At 40.2% G+C, this 22199-nt stretch overlaps 1 protein-coding gene across 1 annotated transcript in view; it reads right to left on the minus strand.

Moving 5' to 3' along the window:
- Positions 1-22199, minus strand: part of PTPN5 (protein tyrosine phosphatase non-receptor type 5) — a gene marked incomplete at its 3' end in the record, with an annotated part of 64247 nt that overhangs the window by 11495 nt on the left and 30553 nt on the right. The window contains exons 5-10 of the mRNA XM_082485693.1: positions 18281-18519; positions 14823-15012; positions 11715-11799; positions 6012-6091; positions 5376-5513; positions 1236-1346 (exon numbers count right to left, since the gene is read on the minus strand). Coding sequence (XP_082341819.1) covers positions 1236-1346; positions 5376-5513; positions 6012-6091; positions 11715-11799; positions 14823-15012; positions 18281-18519 — 843 coding nt within the window. The remainder of the gene's footprint in view (positions 1-1235; positions 1347-5375; positions 5514-6011; positions 6092-11714; positions 11800-14822; positions 15013-18280; positions 18520-22199) is intronic.

Below are 22199 nucleotides of genomic sequence, written 5' to 3' on the forward strand. Positions count from 1 at the left end.
AGAGACTTGAAACTGGTTGGATAAAAGGAGTTTTTTCAGCTTGGAAAGAAATAGTGGTGTTATATTGAGGTCAGGTGCAGATCTGGTAGATGAAAGAAGTATAAAGTTTATGTAAATAGACTGTCCTTATTAAAACACGTAGCTTGAGATTCTAGAACATAGCAATGAAAACAGTTGTAAAATAGGACTCTGGTACTTTAAGTAAAAAAATAAACTTGTATTTAAACTCGCCATCTATAAGATTATAAAATGGTTACTGGTCTGTAAAACCACATATACAGTTAGTTGGAAAGATATTAATGTTTATAAATGTAAACATGGAGAACACTGCGGTGAAAGCTCTTTTAAAGGTCATCAACAGTTTTAGTGTCTTGGAGTGGAATGATCCCTTAAAGCATCTTCAAAGTCAAGTCAGCCAAATCGCTCAAATAATAAATTAGCATGGTACCTATTAAAAGGGGTTCAGCCATGGTGAACAGGAGTGGTGCTACCACACCACTGACAAGCGCCAAGCAGACCAGTACTCCCACTGCTGAGAGGAACTGAAAACAGGTAAGCAAAATTAAAGAGCCTTTTGCTGAGTTCTCAACTCCCCCACTTCTCGTTAGCAGGACAAGTTATCTTAGGTATAAGTAGCTGGAAAGTATCCAGCAGTTTGACAGCATCCTAATAATGATCATAAAAAGATAAGAAGCACAATCTAAGTATTTCTTAGGAGTCTTCCCATACTACAAAATATGTAAGATGCTATGCAGGTTAAGGTTCCCTGTTCAGTAATCCTTTGCTTAAGTCTCTGGCTGAAAGAATAAACAAGCCTTTGAATTCTACAGAACATCATTATAGAGTTTAGCAGGTTATTCCATAAGTGCTGGCTGTCTGACTTGCAAAACCTGGTAAGAAGCTACCCGTGAGCTAACATGTCACTTGAAATGACCAGTCAACACAGAAGACACGGGCGCAGAATGAGTCACTGGTTTCTTCCACTGAATGAACCCCATGCTGCCACAATTGGCCTGTTAGCTTTCAAGACTGTACATATGCAGTCTAAATCTCTGACTGCTTATTTTACTTTTTATATGTTGGTGAACTGGGCAAAACTATAGTGACTTCAGTAATGAAAAGTGATATTTATACAGCAATAGACTGTGCAGAAGATTTCTACACAACTCTCCATGAACAACTCCATTTAAGGGTTAAGACAGCTAAATTACTGTAAGTACAATGGAATGATTTACCTTTAGGGTGATGAGCCTTAAACGGTAATCGTCTGCTTGTATGACTTGGTTAACTGTGATTTCTATTCCTTCATAGGTGACCTGTTCCTCTGGCCAATATTCTGTGCATTTCTGTGTGCAATATAAAATAAATTTAGTTAAGCAGATGTCAAGGAAGGTTCATTTTTACTCCTCTGAAATTGGATATAGCACATGCATAGGTGAATATGAATGAATGTTGTTTCTATAATAAGTACAAGCTTCACTTTCTAAACAGGGACGGCATTTCAGTTGATTTTTGCTGCATTCATAATAGCCTGATTGCATGATTAAAAAAATGCACAAATCAAGTAATGACTAACCAATGCTTTTAAATACACACATCCTTATTTATCTTTATGCAACTAATGTGCATTTTGAAGGTTCATTAGAAAGGATAGTGCCTGTGTTTTTAGATTAATCCTTTTCTTAAGATAATAATGATTAGTATAATATAACTAGTGTTAGTTACCAATATTTCTGTGGTGTGTACACTGACATGGAAACACAAAATACATCTTTTTTATTTTTTATATTCAGAGAGCACTGACCCTTTATAAGATGATCATGTGCATAGGTTTTTGTACAAAAGAACATGACTGGGGATGTTTTGGGAATTACATTATGTACCAAAATCCACTTTAAATGGACACTGAGAATCTTTCAAAGCTAAGGATGCAACAGCTGTGAGAACTATTAGACTACTACATTTGATTTTGCCAAAAAAAACCCCCATACCCAACAGCCAGAGATGCAACTAGCACAACCTGGCAATTAGAGAAGGAGAAACTATAGTCCATTTGCAAATCTACCTTGTCGTACTGATACACTAGACATGAGCAGGTGAGAATTTGTAAGCACTCCTATCCTGGAAGGAGGACTGAAAAAGACTGTGGCTTTTTGTATGCAGTTTCCCTTTAAACTAATCAAAACACAAAGAAAGAGACAAGCACTTCAACATGGTGCATGAATCATAGAATGGTTTAGGTTGGAAAGGACCTTGAAGATCATCGAGTTCCAACCCCCCTGCCATACACAGGGACACCTCCCACTAGACCAGGTTGCCCAAGGCCACGTCCAGCCTGACCTTGAACACCTCCAGGGATGGGGCCTCAACAACTTTCTCTGGGCAACCTGTTCCAGTGCCTCACCACCCTTAAAGTGAGAAATTTCTTCCTAATGTTTAATCTGAACCTGCCCTCTTCCAGTTTAAAACCATTCCCCCTCGTCCTATCACTACATGCCCTAGTAAAAAGTCCTTCCCCAGCTCTCCTGTAGGCCCCCTTTCGGTACTGGAAGGCTGCAATAAGATCTCCTCAGAGCTTTCTCTTCTCCAGGCTGAGCAGCCACAACTCTTTCAGCCTCTCCTCATAGGAGAGATGCTCCAGCCCTTGGATCATCCTCGTGGCTCTCCTCTGGACACGCTCCAGCAGGTCCATGTCCTTCTTATGCTGGGGAGGCCAGAGCTGGATGCAGTACTCCAGGTGGGGTCTCATGAGAGTGGAGTAGAGGGGCAGAATCACCTCCTTTGACCTGCTGGCCACACTTCTTCTGATGCAGCCCAGGATATGGTTGGCCTTCTGGGCTGCGATTGCACATTGCTGGCTCATGTTGAGCTTCTCGTCAATCAGCACCCCCAGGTCCTTCTCAGGGCTGCTCTCCATGAACTAGTTCATGGACAAGGAATGACATGAACAAGGCAGGGTCTGTGAAAAAGGTGCCCTTGTGATAATGGAAGAAGCAATCTCATCATCACATGTCAATAAGAATCTGCTATCGGACAAACCTAGTTTAGATGATACATGTAAACATGCTCTTTTACATAGGTGTACACAATCTTGAAGGAAGCAAGTTAAATCATTTTGCTCTTCCCCTACCAAAAATAATTTCACTTCAAGAGAAAGTCTAACAACAGAGAAGTATCTTGCAAAGTTACTGAGTCAAAATTTTTGTGTGGGAGAACCAGTGTTGTTCCATCTGCATAGTGCATCAGTTAATAACCCACTGGGAATGTGGCCCACTGTGTCTCTGTAAAATTATTTACGCAGATTGCTTTTTTTCTTCCTCTCCTCTTAAACTGCAGAATCCATTGTAAAAATTGTTGAGAGCACTAGCAGCTATCAATAGCACAGACGTTGCTCTGCTTAAAGGAGTGGAGTAAGATTGCCCACTCATTTCTGTGGGCTGTCTGTCAGTTCAGATTAGATGTAACAGAGGGCTGAGATACAGAGCTTTTAATACTCGCATTAGCAAAGTCATTGCACCGAGGAGGAACACAAAGCCTCTGTAACTAGCATCATTGCTGAACAAAGGTTTTGGTTTTGAATCTACATACTTCTGAGTCCTGTTATTCATATATTAATATATGTGTTATGAAAGAAAGGGAATGAAGATGGCAGCCATTTACATGAAAGGACTTACCCTATATTTATGGCTGAGATTCCTGACACCATTTAATTTTTGACACAAAAGGCACTGGAAAAGACTCAGCAGCTCTGTTATGATATATAGGCTGTAGCAAGCTCCAGTTATATAGTGCATCAACATTGCAGTGCACTGCTTCCCAAGACTGATATGATGGGTGAAATACTTGGTCAATGTGGATAAGAGGAAATTCAGATTTAAAGGTTATTTTACATTCCTGTTATACAATCTTGCCATGAAAACTATAGTGGAAGAACTTATCACCAGATACATCATTCAGGACCAATATTTCCTCTCCATCATCATCTTTAAACCTCAAAGTCCTTAAATGGTACACCATGTCATGACATTTTATTATCTTATTTGCCATAAGCTGGCAACTCTGATCAATGAACAAGATATTACTTCAGTGCTTCCTCTCAGATAGAGGCAGACATGAGTTTAAAATGTTAGTGCAAACAAAACATTTAGACCAGCAACATACTTTACTTTGCATCACCAATGCCTTGACAGTATGCGTCCAATCAGCCAACTGCAGTAACTGACCACTTTTAACTTGCAAAGCATGATAATTCTGTCTGTCTTGTTCATGTTTTTTTTTTCACTAAAACCCAAGGTTAAATTTATTTACTTCACAACTGGGGAAAGCTAAAGGTTCGTGCACATGCATAATTATGGGCACTAAGCTTCCAGCTGGCAGTTAAGCCATTATAACTCTGCATGTATGATGGAGGTATGCCCATGTTCTTGGGCTTCTAAATGTCTACAAAGCCTCTTCTCCAAAGGAGACTCTCTCACCTAAATTACTAATGGGTTCTCAAGGACAAAATTTGACAAAAGCTGCTGCTGCAGCTTAAGAAACACCATTTCGATCTCTCCACTACACCTTGCTGTCAGCAGTGAGGGGGCATGCAGGCCAACACATGCCCAGACCACTTTCTCACATCTTGCACTGCCAGTAAAGGCAGACATAAGCGTAGCTACCTGTCTGCGAATGGAAGCCCAGGCACATGGTTCTTGCAAGTCTGCTATGGGGCAAATATTTCAGGAGCTAAGTAATGAACAGCTGGAGGACAGCAGTATTTTAAACTGCAAACAGAAATCACATTAGGTGGATTAGTAGAAACACCATGTCAGTTTAATTTCTGGAAGTAGGTGGTGAATAGAAAATTTTAGCATCTTAATTTCAATATTTCAAAAGCATTCAGGAAAAGGTCCTCCATATCCAAGTCAGTTCTAGTTGTTGATTATTGTAACTAGCATCTTTCATTAGTGAGGGACAGCCTCAATGAAATATGGACACAGACACTGAATCATAATAAATGCAAGATATAGCAGCACCAACTCTGTTGACTAAAGATGTTCAACCTTAGTAGTTATGGGGTACTATTGTTTTTTGATTCCTTTAGAGAGAACGTGAAAGACTGTCTGCAAATAGAGCTGGGTTTGGAGAGGTTTCAGGTCAGCTGGGAGAGAAAAAATGGCAAAACCAGCAGTAGGCTAAGTCAGACAACAAAACGAGACTTACAGCAAACTGAACTGAAAGAGGAGCCCACATCTTCTCTGAGCCTGAAGAATTTAATGCTGGCTCTGATTGCTCAGGCCACTGAACCAACTTCTGTTCGCTGGCTTAGCATCTATGCTGAAAATATCTGCTAGAGTACAGATAAAAATACAGACTATATGTAACACCATTACCTCATTCATTTCTTCTATATTGGTAATCATGACAATGATGGGAGAACGCTCCTGCCACACCATTCTCCAGAAATCACTGACAGTATTAACTATCGGTCCCTGAGTAGCAATATATACCTTTTCCTCTCCTCCATAGCCCTGCCAACAAAACAACAAGAGATCAATTTTAACAGGGATGACCACTGCAACCTTGAAGGTTCAGTCTTCAAAACAGAGAGCTACCACTGGTTGGAATGGAGATTCCATGGCATCAGTTTTTCCCCTCTCTATCTCTCTCCTGCACACGTGTACATGGAGCAAAGGCACAATATGGACTCACGTAATTCCAACAATTAGTGTCCAACAGCCTTGAGGTGACCCTGGCTAGGTCAAGAGCCTTATTCAGATTTATTATCCAGTGCCTTGTTAAGGCCCGCTGACAAACAATTTGCATCAAGAAGTGCAGAAGTGTGTTTTTGTCTGGTCTGAATCTGTACAGTTGCACTTTGAGATTTGGTTTTCAGTTAATATAAGCAGGAGAGAAGAGCAATCAGTTCAGCTAGAATGCCTTTAAAAGCCAGTGGATGTTGCAATTCTGTTTACATTAGCAGTGGCTGATAGAGGCTACACAGAAACATTGGACTACTGAGCTCTTACCCTGATGTAGTTAGCATTGATGTAAGAGCTAAGGGGGTCGTCCTGATCAGCTGAGGTAAGGCACACTCTGCTGTGAGGATCTGAAAGGTGTAAAGAGGTAAGTAATAGTTTATAAGTTGCTCAGAAGACAGAAAGAGACACAAGATTATTTTGTACAGTGAGACATTTACATGCATTCATGGCCATCACAACAGATGTGAGTGGCCTTGGAAAGCTCCCATGTTAAAATGTTACCATAAAAAAAGGAAAGGGTGGTTGGGGTAATTTGGCTGCTTCTGATAGTTTTATGCACTCTCTGAAGCCTGGTTAATTGTTTCTATTGCAGAGTCAGTGTCCCAGAGTGACTCTGGAAAAGCAGTTTTCTGCTCCAGGAAATTATTTCTCAATTTGTTAGGTCAACAGACTCGTTCTGGCTTGTAAGACATTAGAATATTGTTTGTGAAATGATAGCAAACAGCTTTTCTCCCAAACCATAAACACATATTGTACACAGGCAAGCCAGATGACAATAACTCTTTCCCTGTTTTGTCTTGCAGTGAACTAAACTCCAAGATGTGCTATTAACAAATACATTGGTTAAAGAGAAATTAAAGAATATTAACAGTCTCTCGTACTTTGCATAAGCATCTTCAGTACTTGAGTCTCCCTCATTGGAGCTGTTTATGAAGCATTACTCTTGTTTTAATAAGAGAAATGAAAACATTATTCCACCTGAAAAGTTCAGTCCAATTCCCACTGAAGTCAATGCGAGCTGTTCCACTGATTTTAATGTGAGCTGACACAGGCCCACATTCATCCACTTTCACCAGTACTACACAGTTTGTTATCATTGACAAGAAACATCCTCCTAACAGAGGCCTCAGCAAACAGCCACACCATATATCACCAGGAGAATATTAAAATCAAAGCACAGGTCCAGCCTGCTCAGAAACCAGAACAAAATAAAAAAATATGCAAAAATAAGTGTGATAGTGGGTAAAGCACAAAGGACTAAGCATGCTAATTTCTACAGTACTACAAACAAAGACTCAGCATGCAATGCTGTCCTCAAAATGGATTCATGTTATCTATCATGTGATAATATAATCACAATCTGAAAAGCAAAGATATCAACAAAGATACTGTTTTATAGCACAGAAGTACTGAAACCAGTGAGTTCCCTCCCACTCAACTTTGCTCACATCTCTAGTGCTGGGGAGATGGTGGGACAAGAGATAAAATCTGCTTTTCAATCAGTAATTCTGATAGCCTTCAACATGTCATACCCTTAAAAAGGTGACAGTGGTTTCCACATGTTTATTCAAATGTCACTGGACTGGGTAGTTAGACTGCTTGCATGAAGTCCCTTTGCTTGGGTTTTATGCAGTCATCCATGGAGCCTGTTGAAGTCTCAGTAACGATTATGTAATTTTTCCCTACTAATAATCCAATAATACTATGTTGTCCATCTCATGGTGGGTCTTTAGGAAGAAATAAAACAGATCTGAAGAGCTCTATCAACAGGTGCCGCAGACTCTTAAGCACAGATTTCTTTTAGTATTCTTCAACTGCAGTAGAATTTGAGTTACTTTTTACTTTTTTATTGCTGTATCCACAAATATTAAAACATTCAGAATATGGTTTTACTTTGAATTATAATACTTGGCTTGTGATGTTTCTGTTAATGTAGTATTTACATTTGTTAAGGTAGTATGTTAGCGAACAGTTTCAACTTTATTTCATATAAGAAAGGCCTCTTAATGCATTGTTAACACAAGAATGTGCACTGTTTTGCAGAAAGTGTAAAAAAGCTGAATCACATCTCTTAGAAATATATAAACAGGAATAACGCCTCCTTTAAAAAAAAACAAATGTAACAAGACTTTAATATTAGAGTTTGCAGTATGAGTTTGAAATTTTCAACAGAGAGACATTTAAGCAAACTCAAATCCTACTCTTAATGAAAATATTTCTCCTAGCACAAAACAGGCACACAGGTCAGGTTCAAAAAGACAACGGACCTTTAAAAAAGCAGTAGTAGTCTGTATCTCTAAGAAACCAAATGATACATCAGCTATTTTTTCCACAGTCTCTTTTATGGCCATTTTGTGTTCATACTATGGGTGACATTTTAGAGCAACTTGCTAAACTTAACTGAAATGTTTTGCAAAACTTAAAATGGTATAAAAGCAATAGAACTATGTAGAAATTTAACAAGTCTGCATAGACATTACTCTTGAGAAAAGGATTCAATGAGACTGATATACAACATGTTCCAATAAGTTCTCGCCAGCTCTGGAATTCCGTAACAAAAACATCCTTTTCTGTACATTCAAAAAGCGCCTTCAAATGTCTTAGAGAAAAGTTATAATTTTTCAGGAAATGCCATAGGACACATCCCCAGAAGAGGACTGTCTGAAAACAAACAAATTAATAGTAATGAAATATCCAAATCAACCTCCTTAGCTTGGCATTTTCCCTTCTGCCATCAAAAAGCCACCTTCTAAGCCATTTTACTACCAACAGCAAAATTGGAGAATCTGCAAAAAGAATTTACTACAAAAGAAATATAAAGGACATGAATTACACACTATTATCCTGCCTCTCACTACAGTCAACTCTAGGGTTGCAAGTAACTGATCATTATGCTAAGTGACTGCTTACCTTTTAATGATAACTGCCTAGATTGCTTCTGGCAATGCAGCTGGTAAGGGAATTTTAGTTACTTTTTAAATTCAGATTTTGGGGTTTGCTCTACTTTGGTAATTAAGCATTTGCTGTTCCCTATGATCATCAGTTGTCTAAGTCTGCTCTACTGCAGCTTGTTCAGCAGTTCCTGCCATTAACTGCTTTCTGCAGCTAGAACTCAGTGGAAGGCAAGGTAGATACTCAAGGCAGCATTGGCTACATTTGGTCAGCTCAGAAACAAAGTCAATGGATGGTCAAAGCCTGAAAAGCACGGGACTCTCCCTCATCTTGCCTCCGGTTCCCTCTCCTACTTTGTGCTTGGATAGTTTACTGGGATTCCCAGCTTTGAAGTATAAAGGGGATGTTTAGCTCTCCTTGCTAGCCTCTTTACTGCCAGGTCCTCTTCCGCTGGGCAGCTTTCTAGCCACTCTTCCTCAAATTTGTAGCGTTGCATGGGGCTGTTGTGACCCAAGTGCAGGACCCAGCACTTGGCCTTGTTGAATCTCATACAATTGTCCATGGCCCACTGATCCAGCTTGTTCAGATCCCTCTACAGAGCCTTTCTACCCTCAAGCAGATCAACACTGCCGCCCAACATGTCATCTGTATGGTACTTATCGTATCTGAAGAGGTCAAAGTGACAACAATGGCTGCTGCAGATATTGATACGGCTGAGATGAAGTTTGCAGGAAATAATTAACCCATTAAGCTGTCATTCTTAAAAATATATGGTAGTGGGCCAATGAGCAACTGCTTACAACTCTGGAACAGGGTGTTCAAAATGGCAGCATCTATTGGGTTTGCAGAGCGAGGTTTTGGTAGTGGGGGAGCTACAGAGGTGGCTTCTGTGAGAAGCTGCTAAAAGCTTCCCCTATGTCTGATAGAGCCAATGCCAGCCAGCTCCAAGATGGACCCACCACTGGCCAAGGCTGAGCCAATCAGCAGTGGTGACAGCACCTCTGCAATAACATTTAAGAAGTGGGGGAAAAAAACTAACTGTGCAATTGCAACCAGGAGAGAGGATTGAGAGAAACAACTGTGTAGAGACCAAGGTCAGTGAAGAAGGAGGGGAAGGAGGTGCTCCAGGTGCCAGAGCAGAGATTCCCCTGCAGCCTGTGGTGAAGACCATGGTGAGGCAGGCTGTCTCCCCCTGCAGACATGGTGGTTAATGGTGGAGCAGATATCCACCAACAGCCCATGGAGGACACACTGGATGCACCTGAAGGAGACTGTGACCATGCGGGAAGCTCATGCTGAGGGAGGCTCCTGGCAGGACCTGTGGACCCATCGAGAGAGGAGCCCATGCTGGAGCAAGTTTGCTGGCAGGACTTGTGACCCTCTGGGAAAACTATGCTGGAGCATTCTGTTCCTGAAGGACTGCACCCCATGGAAGGGACCCACACTGGAGCAGTTAATGAAGAACTGTAGGCCTGGGGGAAGGACTGATGTTGGAGAAGTTTGTGGAGAACTGTCTCCTGTGGGAGGGCCCCCATGCTGGAGCAGGGGAAGAGTGTGAGGAGTCCTCTCCCTGAGGAGGAAGCAGCAGCAGAAACAACGCATGATGAACTGACCACAACCCCCATTCCCCATCTCCCTGTGCCACCTAGGGGGAGGAGGTAGAGAATCTGGGAGTGCAGTTAAGCCTGGGAAGAAAGAAGGGGTTGGGGGAAGGTATTTTAAATATTTGGCTTTTATTTCTCATGATCCTTCTCTTGCAATAAATTAAATTAATTTCCCCAAGTCAAGTCTGTTTTGCCTGTGACGATGATTGCTGAATCATTGATCTTTCCCTGTCCTTATATCAATCCATGAGCCTTTCGTTATATTTTATGTCCCTTGTCCAGTTGAGGAGGGGGAGTGATAAAGCGGCTTTGATGAGCACCTAGCATCCAACCAGAGTCAACCCACCACACAGCAATTCTGACATTTCAGTTAAAACATCCAATATGAGATTTAAACTGGATCCAGTTCTCAAAGTACACATTAGATTAGGTAATTCAGAATATATAGATCACTTTAAAATCCAGCAGTTTGAGGATGTTAAATCACTACCCACTTCTGCAATCTTCCCTTTCCAGCAAAAAAAGTTAATTAATACTTGAATGATTCACCTCAGTCATTAGGACAAAAATGGGAAACGTGGCTGAATGTTTTTACACTTCTGGTCTAAGGTGGAGTACAGAGTCATAAAACGGGCTGTGCACAGTGGATCCACTGGCTACAGCTGCTGGAGTGGTAAGCCTACATAAAAAAGTCTCTTCTGGAATCATTCCCAATACAGGTTCATTGACTAAAATGATAGCTATAGCTGAGGACCTTCTGGACTTCTCTGCACTTATCTTTACAAACCTGACACTGAACCTTTTGGGCTTTGCAAATAGAGCACCATGGCAGTGGTGGCATTTTTCAAAAATGGCTTAGACCAAAAAAGAGGCATGACATCTAACTGTATCACTTTTCAAAGTAACTTTAAGCATGACATGGGAAAATGACAACACTTGTGAAAACTTGTACCAAAATCCTTCTCAAAGTCCTACTCCTAGCTACAAATAAAAACAGTGTAATAGAAAAGGAAGAGATGTTGATTTTCTGTATCATCTTAATGCCATCAGGCCAGCTCCCAATATTCTGTTTGCCTTTGAGGAATGATTCTGAGAAAAACATCAGTTGGGAAAATAACATTGCTAGAATTTAGTCTTTCTAAAGTGTTTAATCAAAGAAACCACTAAGTAACATCTGAATAAACACGCCAAGTTCTTGGGCAGAATTTTTAATCAGCACCAAAAGATGCAATTCTAATGACTTAAAAACCTAAGTGCTGCTGATGTTCAGTGAACTTTAGGTTCTTCATGCTCTGTACCTCTTCTGAAGTTTGATTTATGCTTTGAAGCCATGTTGCTGCTTCATAAATATGGCCTTTGGACAATACATGGTAGTGACAGCACACTTGATGCTTTCTGGAAAGGAAAGTGCAAAGCCCTTCAAGAATGTGGATTAAACCACCCTGCTTCAGTGACTTAAAATCAGTAAACTTACTTGGGAGAATTGTTTTGTAGCGATTCTTACGCACTAAGCCTGGAATATCATATTCCTTTGGATCCACAAAGTTCATTGGAATTTCCTGTTAAAAAACAACAACAACAACAACAAAAAGCTACAAAACACAGTAGGTAGTATTATTAGATTTACAAGAGGAACAAAACACCCGAGCCCATTACGTCCTGCCTGTGAGGGAGGCAAAGCAAAGTCAACTGAGACAAATGGTACAGTACTTCCAGCAATTTACCACCAAAATATGATTGATGTTTCCTTTTACTGTCACTGGCTTTCTTTTCTGAAATCCTTAATATGAAAATGCTCATAGTGACTAATTCATTGAGTAATACGTGCGATGGCATTATGTTAGGTCCAAATATTATTAGAACAGAATTGCAAGTGTAGGCACAGAACTAAGCAAAAGGTGGTACGTAAGATACTCTGCTGCAAAAGCAATGGACCTCAGACACCATCCTTCCTGACTCACACTCCTTCTTCTCTGAGGGTGGAAGGAAATAATTTGCTAGTGACTTTCACCAGCAACAAATTATGACCTACATGATGGCAGGTTGGCGTACTGATCTGCCTCTACGGAGCTGGGGAAGTATCACCCTTTTTGCTCACCACACTTTAAAGCTCCATGGGCAAGGACAGCAAAGAAATGTTCAGGGTTTACCTGCCCTTTACACTACTGACTGAAAGAACACACAAAAGATGGAGGAGCTTCTTATTCTTCACTACTCATCTCCTGCAAGTATTTGGCCAATGCCAGGCAGGAACAAACAGGAACCTTCCACCAACTGGGGTCAGTAGACATGTGATGAGATGGGATGTGTCAACCAGGCTCAGCAGAGAAAGGGGTCATGGAGCAGAGCTTGGGAGCAGAGCTGGTCATGCCAGCTGCTGCACACTGGATTTGAGAGGCCAGTACTGGATATATTGGTAACAGGAGTCAGGGATGAGTAAGACAAGCCTCACTCTGGGAAGAAATTAAGATGAGCAGAGCTATGGACTATGTTAAATTCTGGAGCTTTAGAAGGCTGACTATCCGTATTCTGTCTCTTACTAAGCATACTGTTGGGCTTAACCAGAGGCAATTAATGATAAAAACACTTTGTCGAATTAGCTTCCTATCAATTTGAGGAACTGCATGGGAATGAAACCTTCATGTTTTCCTCAATTGTTACTTGATATTTAATCACCCAAAACTCTTCTTGACCCAAGCTCCATGGTCTGTCTTTGGGACTTAGTCATTTACTGCTGAAGCAAAGCCCTGGTGAAATCAACAGGACTTCTGCCTTAGTAAAAACTCTAAATCTTGTAAGAATTTCAGGACTTAGCCCTGCAAGTAACATCCCCTCTGACTTTTCTTCCAAAATGAAACACAGCTGCTTGCTTCATCATAGATCTGGACTTTGAAAACCAAGTAGGTTGGACAGACTGAAAATAAATGATGCAGAGCTAGTTGTTTCATTATAAAACTAAATAGTTTACCATTTTTAATTACAGAAATGACATTTTGATTACACAGCATTTTTATCTATGGTTTTTCAGTTTTCATTAAAGAATGAAAATTACTTGGGATAGTTTGGCTGTTGAATGATTTTTCTGAACACCGGGAAAACTAATTCAAAATCTCTCAGAGAAACAAAACGTATTTTTTCCTACTTCTAACATTATTTTCTTTGCTTGAATGCTACAGTGCACCTCAGAGACTGATGAAACTGCATGTGGAGTTGTTCAGCAGTCAATTCAGACACTCGCTAAGCAAACATTTCCTCCCTACAATGGCAATAGATGCTTTACTTTAAAAGAATCAGAGCTCGCCTATGCAAAAGCTGCTTTTCTTCAACTTGTACAGCACTAAGTGAATTAAGGACCACAGATACCTGGTGGTCTGTTTCAAAACAGAAGTCCAGACTATTTCATCTCCCCCTATGCTTCTACAGAAGAAAACCTCCTGAAATTGCACAAGGAGGGAGGACGGCAAGTGATACTCAAAGTATTAACTTGCCCTTTCAGACCCTTGCAGGTCATAATGAGGACAGACTGAACGGGCTGTTATGTTGCAAAACTTCATCTTCTTCCCACTCTGCTGAGATTCCACGCTTAAGAGAATATTTGGACTTGGCAGCATTAACTTCAGTAGCTCTTGATCATGTGCTCTGAAACACCCCAGCATGCAAAGACTGCGCCCTGGTTACCTCTCGTCTTGTGCAGGAATTTACAACCCTGCCTAGTAGACAATACCCATAGCCACTAGAGCATTTTGTGTAATTTTTTTTTTTTTTTGCCAGGTACAAAAAACATGACAATGTCTATCAGAAAGACGCTCAAGCAGTTAGGGAAGAGACTCAGAATACAAAGATCTAAAAAGCCAGTGTACTTGCTACAGCAAAATGTATCTGGCCTTTATCCTAAACTACTTAGAAATCAAATTTTCAACTGCTTGCTTCATCTGTGTATGTGTATTTTTTTCCCAAATGAGGCAAAGAATTCTTTCTCCCAAAGCAACAGTGGATACAGTAAGCCAAGCAAAAATATTTCAGAACCCTAAAAGCAACTGATAGAGCAGCTTACAACTAGTAAATAATTTTTGTACAGAAAAAACCCAAACCAGTAAGGCATACTTAGCCATCCTGTGCTTCAGTTATCTGTAGAATGTTCAGGCCTGGAAAGTAGCTCCATGCCAAACATTCAACAGCAAAGAGCATGCACTCAGACTAATTTAATCCCTAGGGCAACTCCAGACACATTTCAAGAAGTTATGCCTATAGCAAACTTGGCTTTTCTTCTGTAGTCTAGTGAAAAAGTTTGATTTTTTTGTTAAAGTAGCATGCCGACTGAAAAAGAAAACAAAAAAACCTGAGCGCTTTTTTGTTGCCAGAACCAATTCTCTGTTTTTTAAGTAACAATATCACTGAAAGCTTTCAGACACTGTCATTTCAAGGGATGACGAATTTCAGAATTGCGTTAAATGTTTCACTGATGGAAGTGGAATTTGTATGCACTAACTTTAGACTTGCAGAAAATAATAGCAAGGTCTATAGAAGAGAAACAACATTCCATTTTTCTGATGCTCCTCGAAGAGAGCAGTCAGATACTCACAAAAAACTCTGCCTGGAGTATGAATGGATCCAGTGCTTTCTTGTGCAGTTCCTCTTCAGTAAGGATGTTTGATGCTGTCTGGAGGTATTCTTGGGCTGACTGTTCCCGTGGTGACATGACATAGCCAAAACCTTGCTCAGAACAGCCTGGGGTACACATATCCAGTGTGAGTGAAACATTTGAACCTCTCCTGCAAAACAGAGTGATTGGACTTTGCTTACAGCAGAACAGACCAACCCATCATTGTCAGCAATGAATACAGTCCCAATGACAGATAAACAGCAACTTTAGAAAAGCAGCCAGCTGGTTCTGCTGTGTACATTATGATCGCTGACTGTGAAAAATGGGTGATACTTCTTGTGTAGACAAGACTAGAAGATGATTTTTGTACACTGGAATATGAAGGCCAACATTTTCAAAGTGTTGTCTGTAGCGAGGTAACTGTATACTTTGTCACCTAAACAGAAGCAACTTGCTTGTCAAAGGTGCTGAGCAGGAAATTGCTGGAAAGTTCTCATGCTTATGTAAATCACACCATATTTTTGGATGTCTGAATGCAGACTGACATTTTAAATGCCACAGGTGAAAATATTGGTCTTAGTTTTCATCAGTCCAGATTCTACTGAATAATCGTTTATTAGTAGCACAGACAACATCAGTGGTGTAAGATCTCAGGACAAACATTACCAGTTCAACATTAACAAACACATGAGATGCAAACCAATACAGCGAATAATTTTTTTGTCTGAAAAACTTTCTTTCCACAACAGTACATCACAAGAAGGATAAATGAAGATCCCACCATTTTAACAGTTACATTAAAAACAGAGATGCTGTTGAGTGTAGAATTTTTTGTGGCTTTAAGCAAGCCACACAATAAAATGAAAAATTAAAAATGCCTGCATTGTTTATTGAATGCAGTTTTAAAGCATTTCTGAGCTTCTGTCAATCCTTCCATATCACAGACAAAAGTAAGATTCAAATGCCGTCAATGAATCTATATTTATCTTCAACATAATAATAAAATAATACAATATGATTATTACTAGAAATAATGTTCTATACATCCCCAAGTTAAACCTATTTTTGGTGAACTGGCAAAATCTAGTTGGGAAATGTTTGAAGGAGCTATTGAAAAACCATGAAAACACACAGGCATGACTAGCTCACAAAGAAGACAGTAGAAGTTGTTACTTGGATCACAGCCCTGTTATGGATTCAGGAGTTTTTCCAAAAGAATGTGCAGCCAGCATCCTGCTATGATTCACAGTCATGGAGAAAGGATTTTTGATGAAACATGACCACTATTGGTAGACACTGAATCCTTAGTGACACCTTTCAAAAGATTTTGACCCTACCCTGTGTACTGTTAAATCGCTCCTACATTCCTCCCCAGAAACAGATGCATTTGTTAACAAATGCTTTTGGTTCTTCTAAGGTAGAAGAGGCTACATACATAGAGATATTAATAGTTCTTCAGCATGAGGAAATGAGATTGTTTCTTCTTAGCAGTAACATTCAGTGCTGTTTGAATTTAGCTAGTGACTAGCCTTCTAATGGCATAGGTGGTTAAAGAATGAGAGGGAAGTAAGACGGAGAAACAGAATGGACACAAAAGAGGGATAGGTAGATAATTCAACACAACACCAAAGAAAGAGTGACCAACGCTTGATCTAAATTAAATCTGTCAGAGCACAACCCAAACCTGAAATGATGTCTGGCTTCTCAAGCACATGTGTAGGTTGAAAACAAGTTTATTTTACATCTTAAATGTACATGTTCTACGTAGTCTGAACACGAAGTAATTGCTTTCTTTTTCTATCCCCAATTCTTTGACAGTTTTTTAATTGCAGTTCCTTACTTGAATCAACTGATACTCCCCAATTCTCTTGAAACAGTACCTTTCCTGCAGGCTAGTGGTCACCTGAGAAGAAACGTCAGCATCTTTAAAATCAGAGTGACAGAATGAAATCAGGGATGGTGATACATTTCAAGCCCAATCTTGCCCGCAATGAAAAACAATGGCAAAACTCACTGAAAGCAGCAGATTCAGGGACAAGCCCCAGAGGTTACTGCAATCTTGTATTTAAAGTAGAAAAACATAACAATAATCAAGAATAAAGTGAGAAAAAACATTCTAAGCTCACAGTGCAAATTAAAAGCCTCTTCTGTAACCATCCCCTTTTACTGTGTCATGTGACGCTTTGGAAACTCAGCATCATACTTTTTAAAATCTAAGTCCTGCCCTTGCAGTTTTAGATATGAGATTTAACTATGGTTAGAACTCCAATTAAGCTCGAAAATCTAGAAATAAAGAAAGGTGATACTTCACCATGTTGGGCCCTTCAGTAACCTCATTCTTATTCATAACATCATCACCTTTGCAGAATTTCTTAATAGGATTTCTACCCTCAAGATCTTTGTTTTCTTTCACTAAGACAACTGAAAAACCAGAAACAGAAAAAACAGGAAAAGATGCAGGCTGCCAACAATACAAACTCAGGCTTTCTGTGGTCCACAGAACAAAAGACAGGAACCTTAAACCAACCTCAGCCTCAGAGATGAGGACACTAAGTCCGGTGTACTTGCTTTCACTCATCCATTCACTCACACAAACAGACACACTGGCAAAGTGAAATAAAATAATCTTATGGATGAAAGCATAAGGATAGTTCAGACCAACTGAATACTCAGTAACTCTGGTGAACATTCCCCTGTGCCAACTCACACATTCTGGAATTCACCCACCTCTGGCCTTTCAAAGTTCACCCACTACATGTGACCTTTCTGTGAGATGTATGAATGAAGATGAAGAAATGCAACACAAATCAATACTGCATCATTCCTATCTTCCTTTTATCTTAAAGTGCCTTTTCCCAGCTGTGAATCTCTCTGAGAAGCTCCATTGCCCTGCTGGTTCAAGAAGTGAACACCAGCTAACCCCAAAGTTTCACTACTGGGTTAATTTCAAAGGAATTAATTTACTTTTGGAGTTACCTATTTATATGCAAATTATTGCAGATTACAATTTGTCCTATGGTTTGCTTTTGGGGAAAGGACTAATCCTCCAGCATGAGTGAATGAAAAAAATTAACAAGATCCACTTCTTTCAGAGGTAAAAGCTTTCACCACCCTATATTGGATTTCATGCTATGCAGTTGCCATCTTGGGGAATGGCAAGAAACTGATCAAATACAAATGGATATTTCAAAAGAAAGAAATGATGCTTTTGAGTAACACTTGTTGACAGCCATCTAGAAACTGTATGGTTTTTGGCTAATATGTTTGTATTTATGACTGGACTGAAAACAAGACAGGAAATAAAACAGGTGCTTGGCTTTAAAACCACATTTTAAAGTGACATCCATGAAAGCAATAAAGCTTCCTACTAGGCACAGAACTCCTAAATCCATGAAATCTTGGATCAGACCTTCCCCTATTAATCACATCTACCCTACCTTTCTTGCAAGCCCACGGATTTAACCGTTAGAGTTGCTGGATCTGTCTCCGCTTTAATGTCCATTACGCAGTCAAAGACCGGAGTCTCCGGTACAGGATCCAAATCTAGGAAGTCATCCTCATTTTTATCCTCTGTCCACTCTGAGTACGTGAATGAAGGCTGCCGGCTCACAGATTGGCGTCTGTCCTCTTGCAGCGGAAAGGGGGGGTCTGGACGGGCTCGGAGTAGATGCCAAAACTGGAGGAAACAAACATTTAAAAAAGCTTTCTGCTTGTTGCCAGCTCTTCCATACAGCCTAGAGGGTGGGTCTTTAGGGCAGAATCCCAGCTTGCTATAATGTATTAGAATGGGAGAGTATTGAAGAGGACAAGAATGTTCCATGCTTTGTGGTCCATGTTACAAGGATTCACATCTACCCATTCAAACCTGCTTTCAGCCACAGAGGTTTCCACAGAGCTGGCCTGGCTTAACTCGGGGATACAGTGGGAGTGGAATGTGCTTGTGACCATCATATGCAAGCCAACGTGATATCACTGTCCTTTTGTTCAATTTCTTACTGTTCCTAGGCTTGTTTACAAAATAAAAATCTACTATACTATTCTACAAATCATACCTCTCCTGACTTAATGGTTTTCCATCTAAAATTTAGATATAGCTCGGTTAAGAAAAGTAAACATAATTTTCCTGAAGTGCACATCTTTGATAATCTGGCACTGTACCCCGAATTAATGTATAAACCAATAATTTTTTAGAGTCCTTGATTTTGATGCACCTGTTTTTGAGGCTCAGAATGCCCATTTCAGTTTCTGGCCAGTGGCAAAGCCTGTTTTGTAATCTAATTATCTGATTTAAACATGGTATAGACATTAAACAATAGATCTTGTGAAATTCTAGGACATAAATGTAATATTAGAATTTATAATATAAACTAATGAAGGGTTTGAAATGGCATGAATCTAAAAAATTACTGTATCATATCAGTTTGCATGGATGCTGTGGCAGACTAGATGATTCAGACATTTTATCAGTAGACTGTTTAATCTGACATGCAGGCCACAGTTAAAAATGTCAATTCCACTTCTGAATTCCAGGATCTGGAACCTTAGGCCAACTTCATCCCTCCAGCATCAAACTAGGACCAGTGTCACTCAATCTAAATGTTATACAAACTATATTGCGCCGCCACGCACCCTTTTGAGAATAAGAAGAACAGGTCGTATTTTCCAAAGCAAAGCCTCTCCTGTCCTTCTCTTATATGGCTTCTAAAGGGGGAGTTGAATTTAGAAAACATGCCATTAAAAAAAATTTCTCTTCCTAGGCTACTAAAGCACATTAGCTTGTATAGGATTTTAAACAACTATTTTCTTGTGCCTGTGTGTCTTCATGTACTCTCATTTCTCTGAGAAAGGACATAAGGAAGTGAAGCAAGTTTTAATTTCTGTCCATAGTCAGCTTTAGCGAATGTTAGACTCCCACAGCAGCAGCAGTATTCATTTGACAGTTACTTCACACAAAATGTTTTTAGTTTCAGTTAATCAGAGTACACAGTAATTACAAAAGCCAACATAGGAACATGATTACTAGACTTATTTTACACAAATTTGGGGCCAAATCTGACCTGAGCCTGTCCTACATGCTTGGCCTGTTGGATGACGAGCAAGAAGGTTGAAGATCTGATTCTATTTTCATTCCCAAAGATGATTTCTGGAGCTTGGCAGTCCCGCAGTACTGGCCATGGTTCTTTCACATACAAGACTATAATAGCTGAGCAGTTCACAGTGTAACGTATCCGCTCCACAACTTTGTACTGCGGCAGAGTGCTGTTGTTACTAAAATCAACACTTGTGCTGAGGGCCAAGTTGAAGGTCTAGGTACCAATTATGTATTACAGATTCTAGAGCTGGTATGGCGACACAGGATTGATTTTACTGGTGATTTAACACACTGTAAATCCAAAGGAACAAAAAGTTCACCCTAGAAACAAAGCAGCTTTTCTTTAGATTGAAAGAAGCGTGTGATAAATAAGAAGCTGCCCAGGACACTGGAAGAAATTAAGTTATACTTAAAAGTGATGGGGTTAAAGTAAATAATGGAAAAATAGTCATCTCTTGAAAACATGTTCAGGAGGACTAGACAGCTCTATGCTGGTTCTCTGCAGCTGCCTGGGTCTTAAAACATCATTATATGAGGCAGAAAACAGACAGAATACTAATACAAGCCGCAAGCACTCTATCCAGCCTTTTATTTTCACTGTGATTGCTAACCTCCCAACACATTCTGGTACCTGGGTATTCTCAGAAAAGCACCTCAAACCTTAGCTGAGGTCTGCTCTCCCAAAAAATGTGGTCTACATGTATTAGTCACAGATTCCCCAACACAAGAATGAGCTAGACTTTAGCAAGCGCACAGACCAAACAGGGCCTCTCTTCTCTTGGTATCACTTTTGAGAATCCACTTGACCACTATTTCTCAGCCTTGTTAGGTGGCCAACAATTATTTCTCTACATTAAATCAACAAAGTACCTGTATAAAAAGGCACATTTTCTCCCTTTCCCAGAGAACGACTGAAGCATGACTGTAAGTTACCACAGTTGCTGAATAAAAAAAATTAATGCATAAGCTGCTTTTCACTGGTATGCTATCTAATATGTACATCAGTGTGGGACTGATCTATCAGGTCCATCTATAAAGACAGAAGGGTACATTTGAGAAAGAAAGATTTCATCATAAAGGCACTCCCTAATGTAAAAGACCCGTTCAAGATCTCTTCTAAGCAACGCATCGTTTAAAACCCAGGGGAAAAAAAAAAAAAAAAAAGAGAAAAAATATAAATAAGAAATATCACTCAGCTGAGAAAGAGGGAAAATAAAGAAAACTGTCTTCATGCAACTATTTGTTGTCCACCAGGCTGCAATTTTAGAAACCCTGCTTAGCTTCATCACTACATTATTTTCAGTGTTCTGCTAAGAACTATTTTACACCTTATTGCCTAAATACTGATAGAAGCAGAAGTTTTCAAATTGCAAAGCAGCATGACCTGGACCGCATCAAAAGAAGTGTGGCCAGCAGGTTGAGGGAGGTGATTCTGCCACTCTACCCCGCTCTCATGAGACCCCACCATGCAGATGCAGATGGAGTACTGCATCCATCTCTGGAGTCCCCAGCATAAGAAGGACATGGACCTGCTTGAGCGGGCCCAGAAGAGGGCCACAAATACGATCAGAGCACCTCCCCTACGAAGACAGGCTGAGAGAGTTAGGCTTGTTTAGCCTAGAGAAGGCAGCTCTGGGGAAAGCTTATAGCAGCCTTTCAGTACTTAAAGGGGGCTTATAAGAAAGATGGGGACAGACATTTTAGTAGGGCCTGTAGCGATAGGACAGGGGGCAATGGTTTTAAACTATAAGAAGGTAGATTCAGACAAGATATAAGGAAGAAATGTTTCCTGATGAGGGTTGTGAAACACTGGAACAGGTTGCCAAGAGAGGTGGTAGATGCCCCACCTCTGCAAACAGTCGAGGCCAGGTTGGATGGGGCTCTGAGCAGCCTGCTCTGATTGAAGATGTCTCTGCTCACTGCAGGAGGTGTTGGACTAGATGACCTTTAAAGATCCCTTCCAACCATAACTATTCTATGATGCTACGACTCTATCTCAAACTGTAAGGTAACAGGTAGGTAGGAAGAAACAAGACTCTCATGCTCTCTCTAAACAGCCTCTCCTTCCTAAGGCCACTGTTAGAGAGAACATACCAGGCAAGATGGACCATTGGTCTGACCTTAGAGGACATTTCTTATGTTCTGGTTCTCTATGACTTGTCCAGAGAACAGGCTGTCACGGAGACATTCATGCCTCCACTCTACCTAGGAGAGTCTTGGCACAGACCACAGGAATACAAAACAGAGCAAGCTTGACTACATGG

The sequence above is a fragment of the Vanellus vanellus genome, assembly GCF_965231255.1.
Source record: "Vanellus vanellus genome assembly, chromosome: 6".
NCBI classification, from domain to species: Eukaryota; Metazoa; Chordata; class Aves; order Charadriiformes; family Charadriidae; genus Vanellus; species Vanellus vanellus.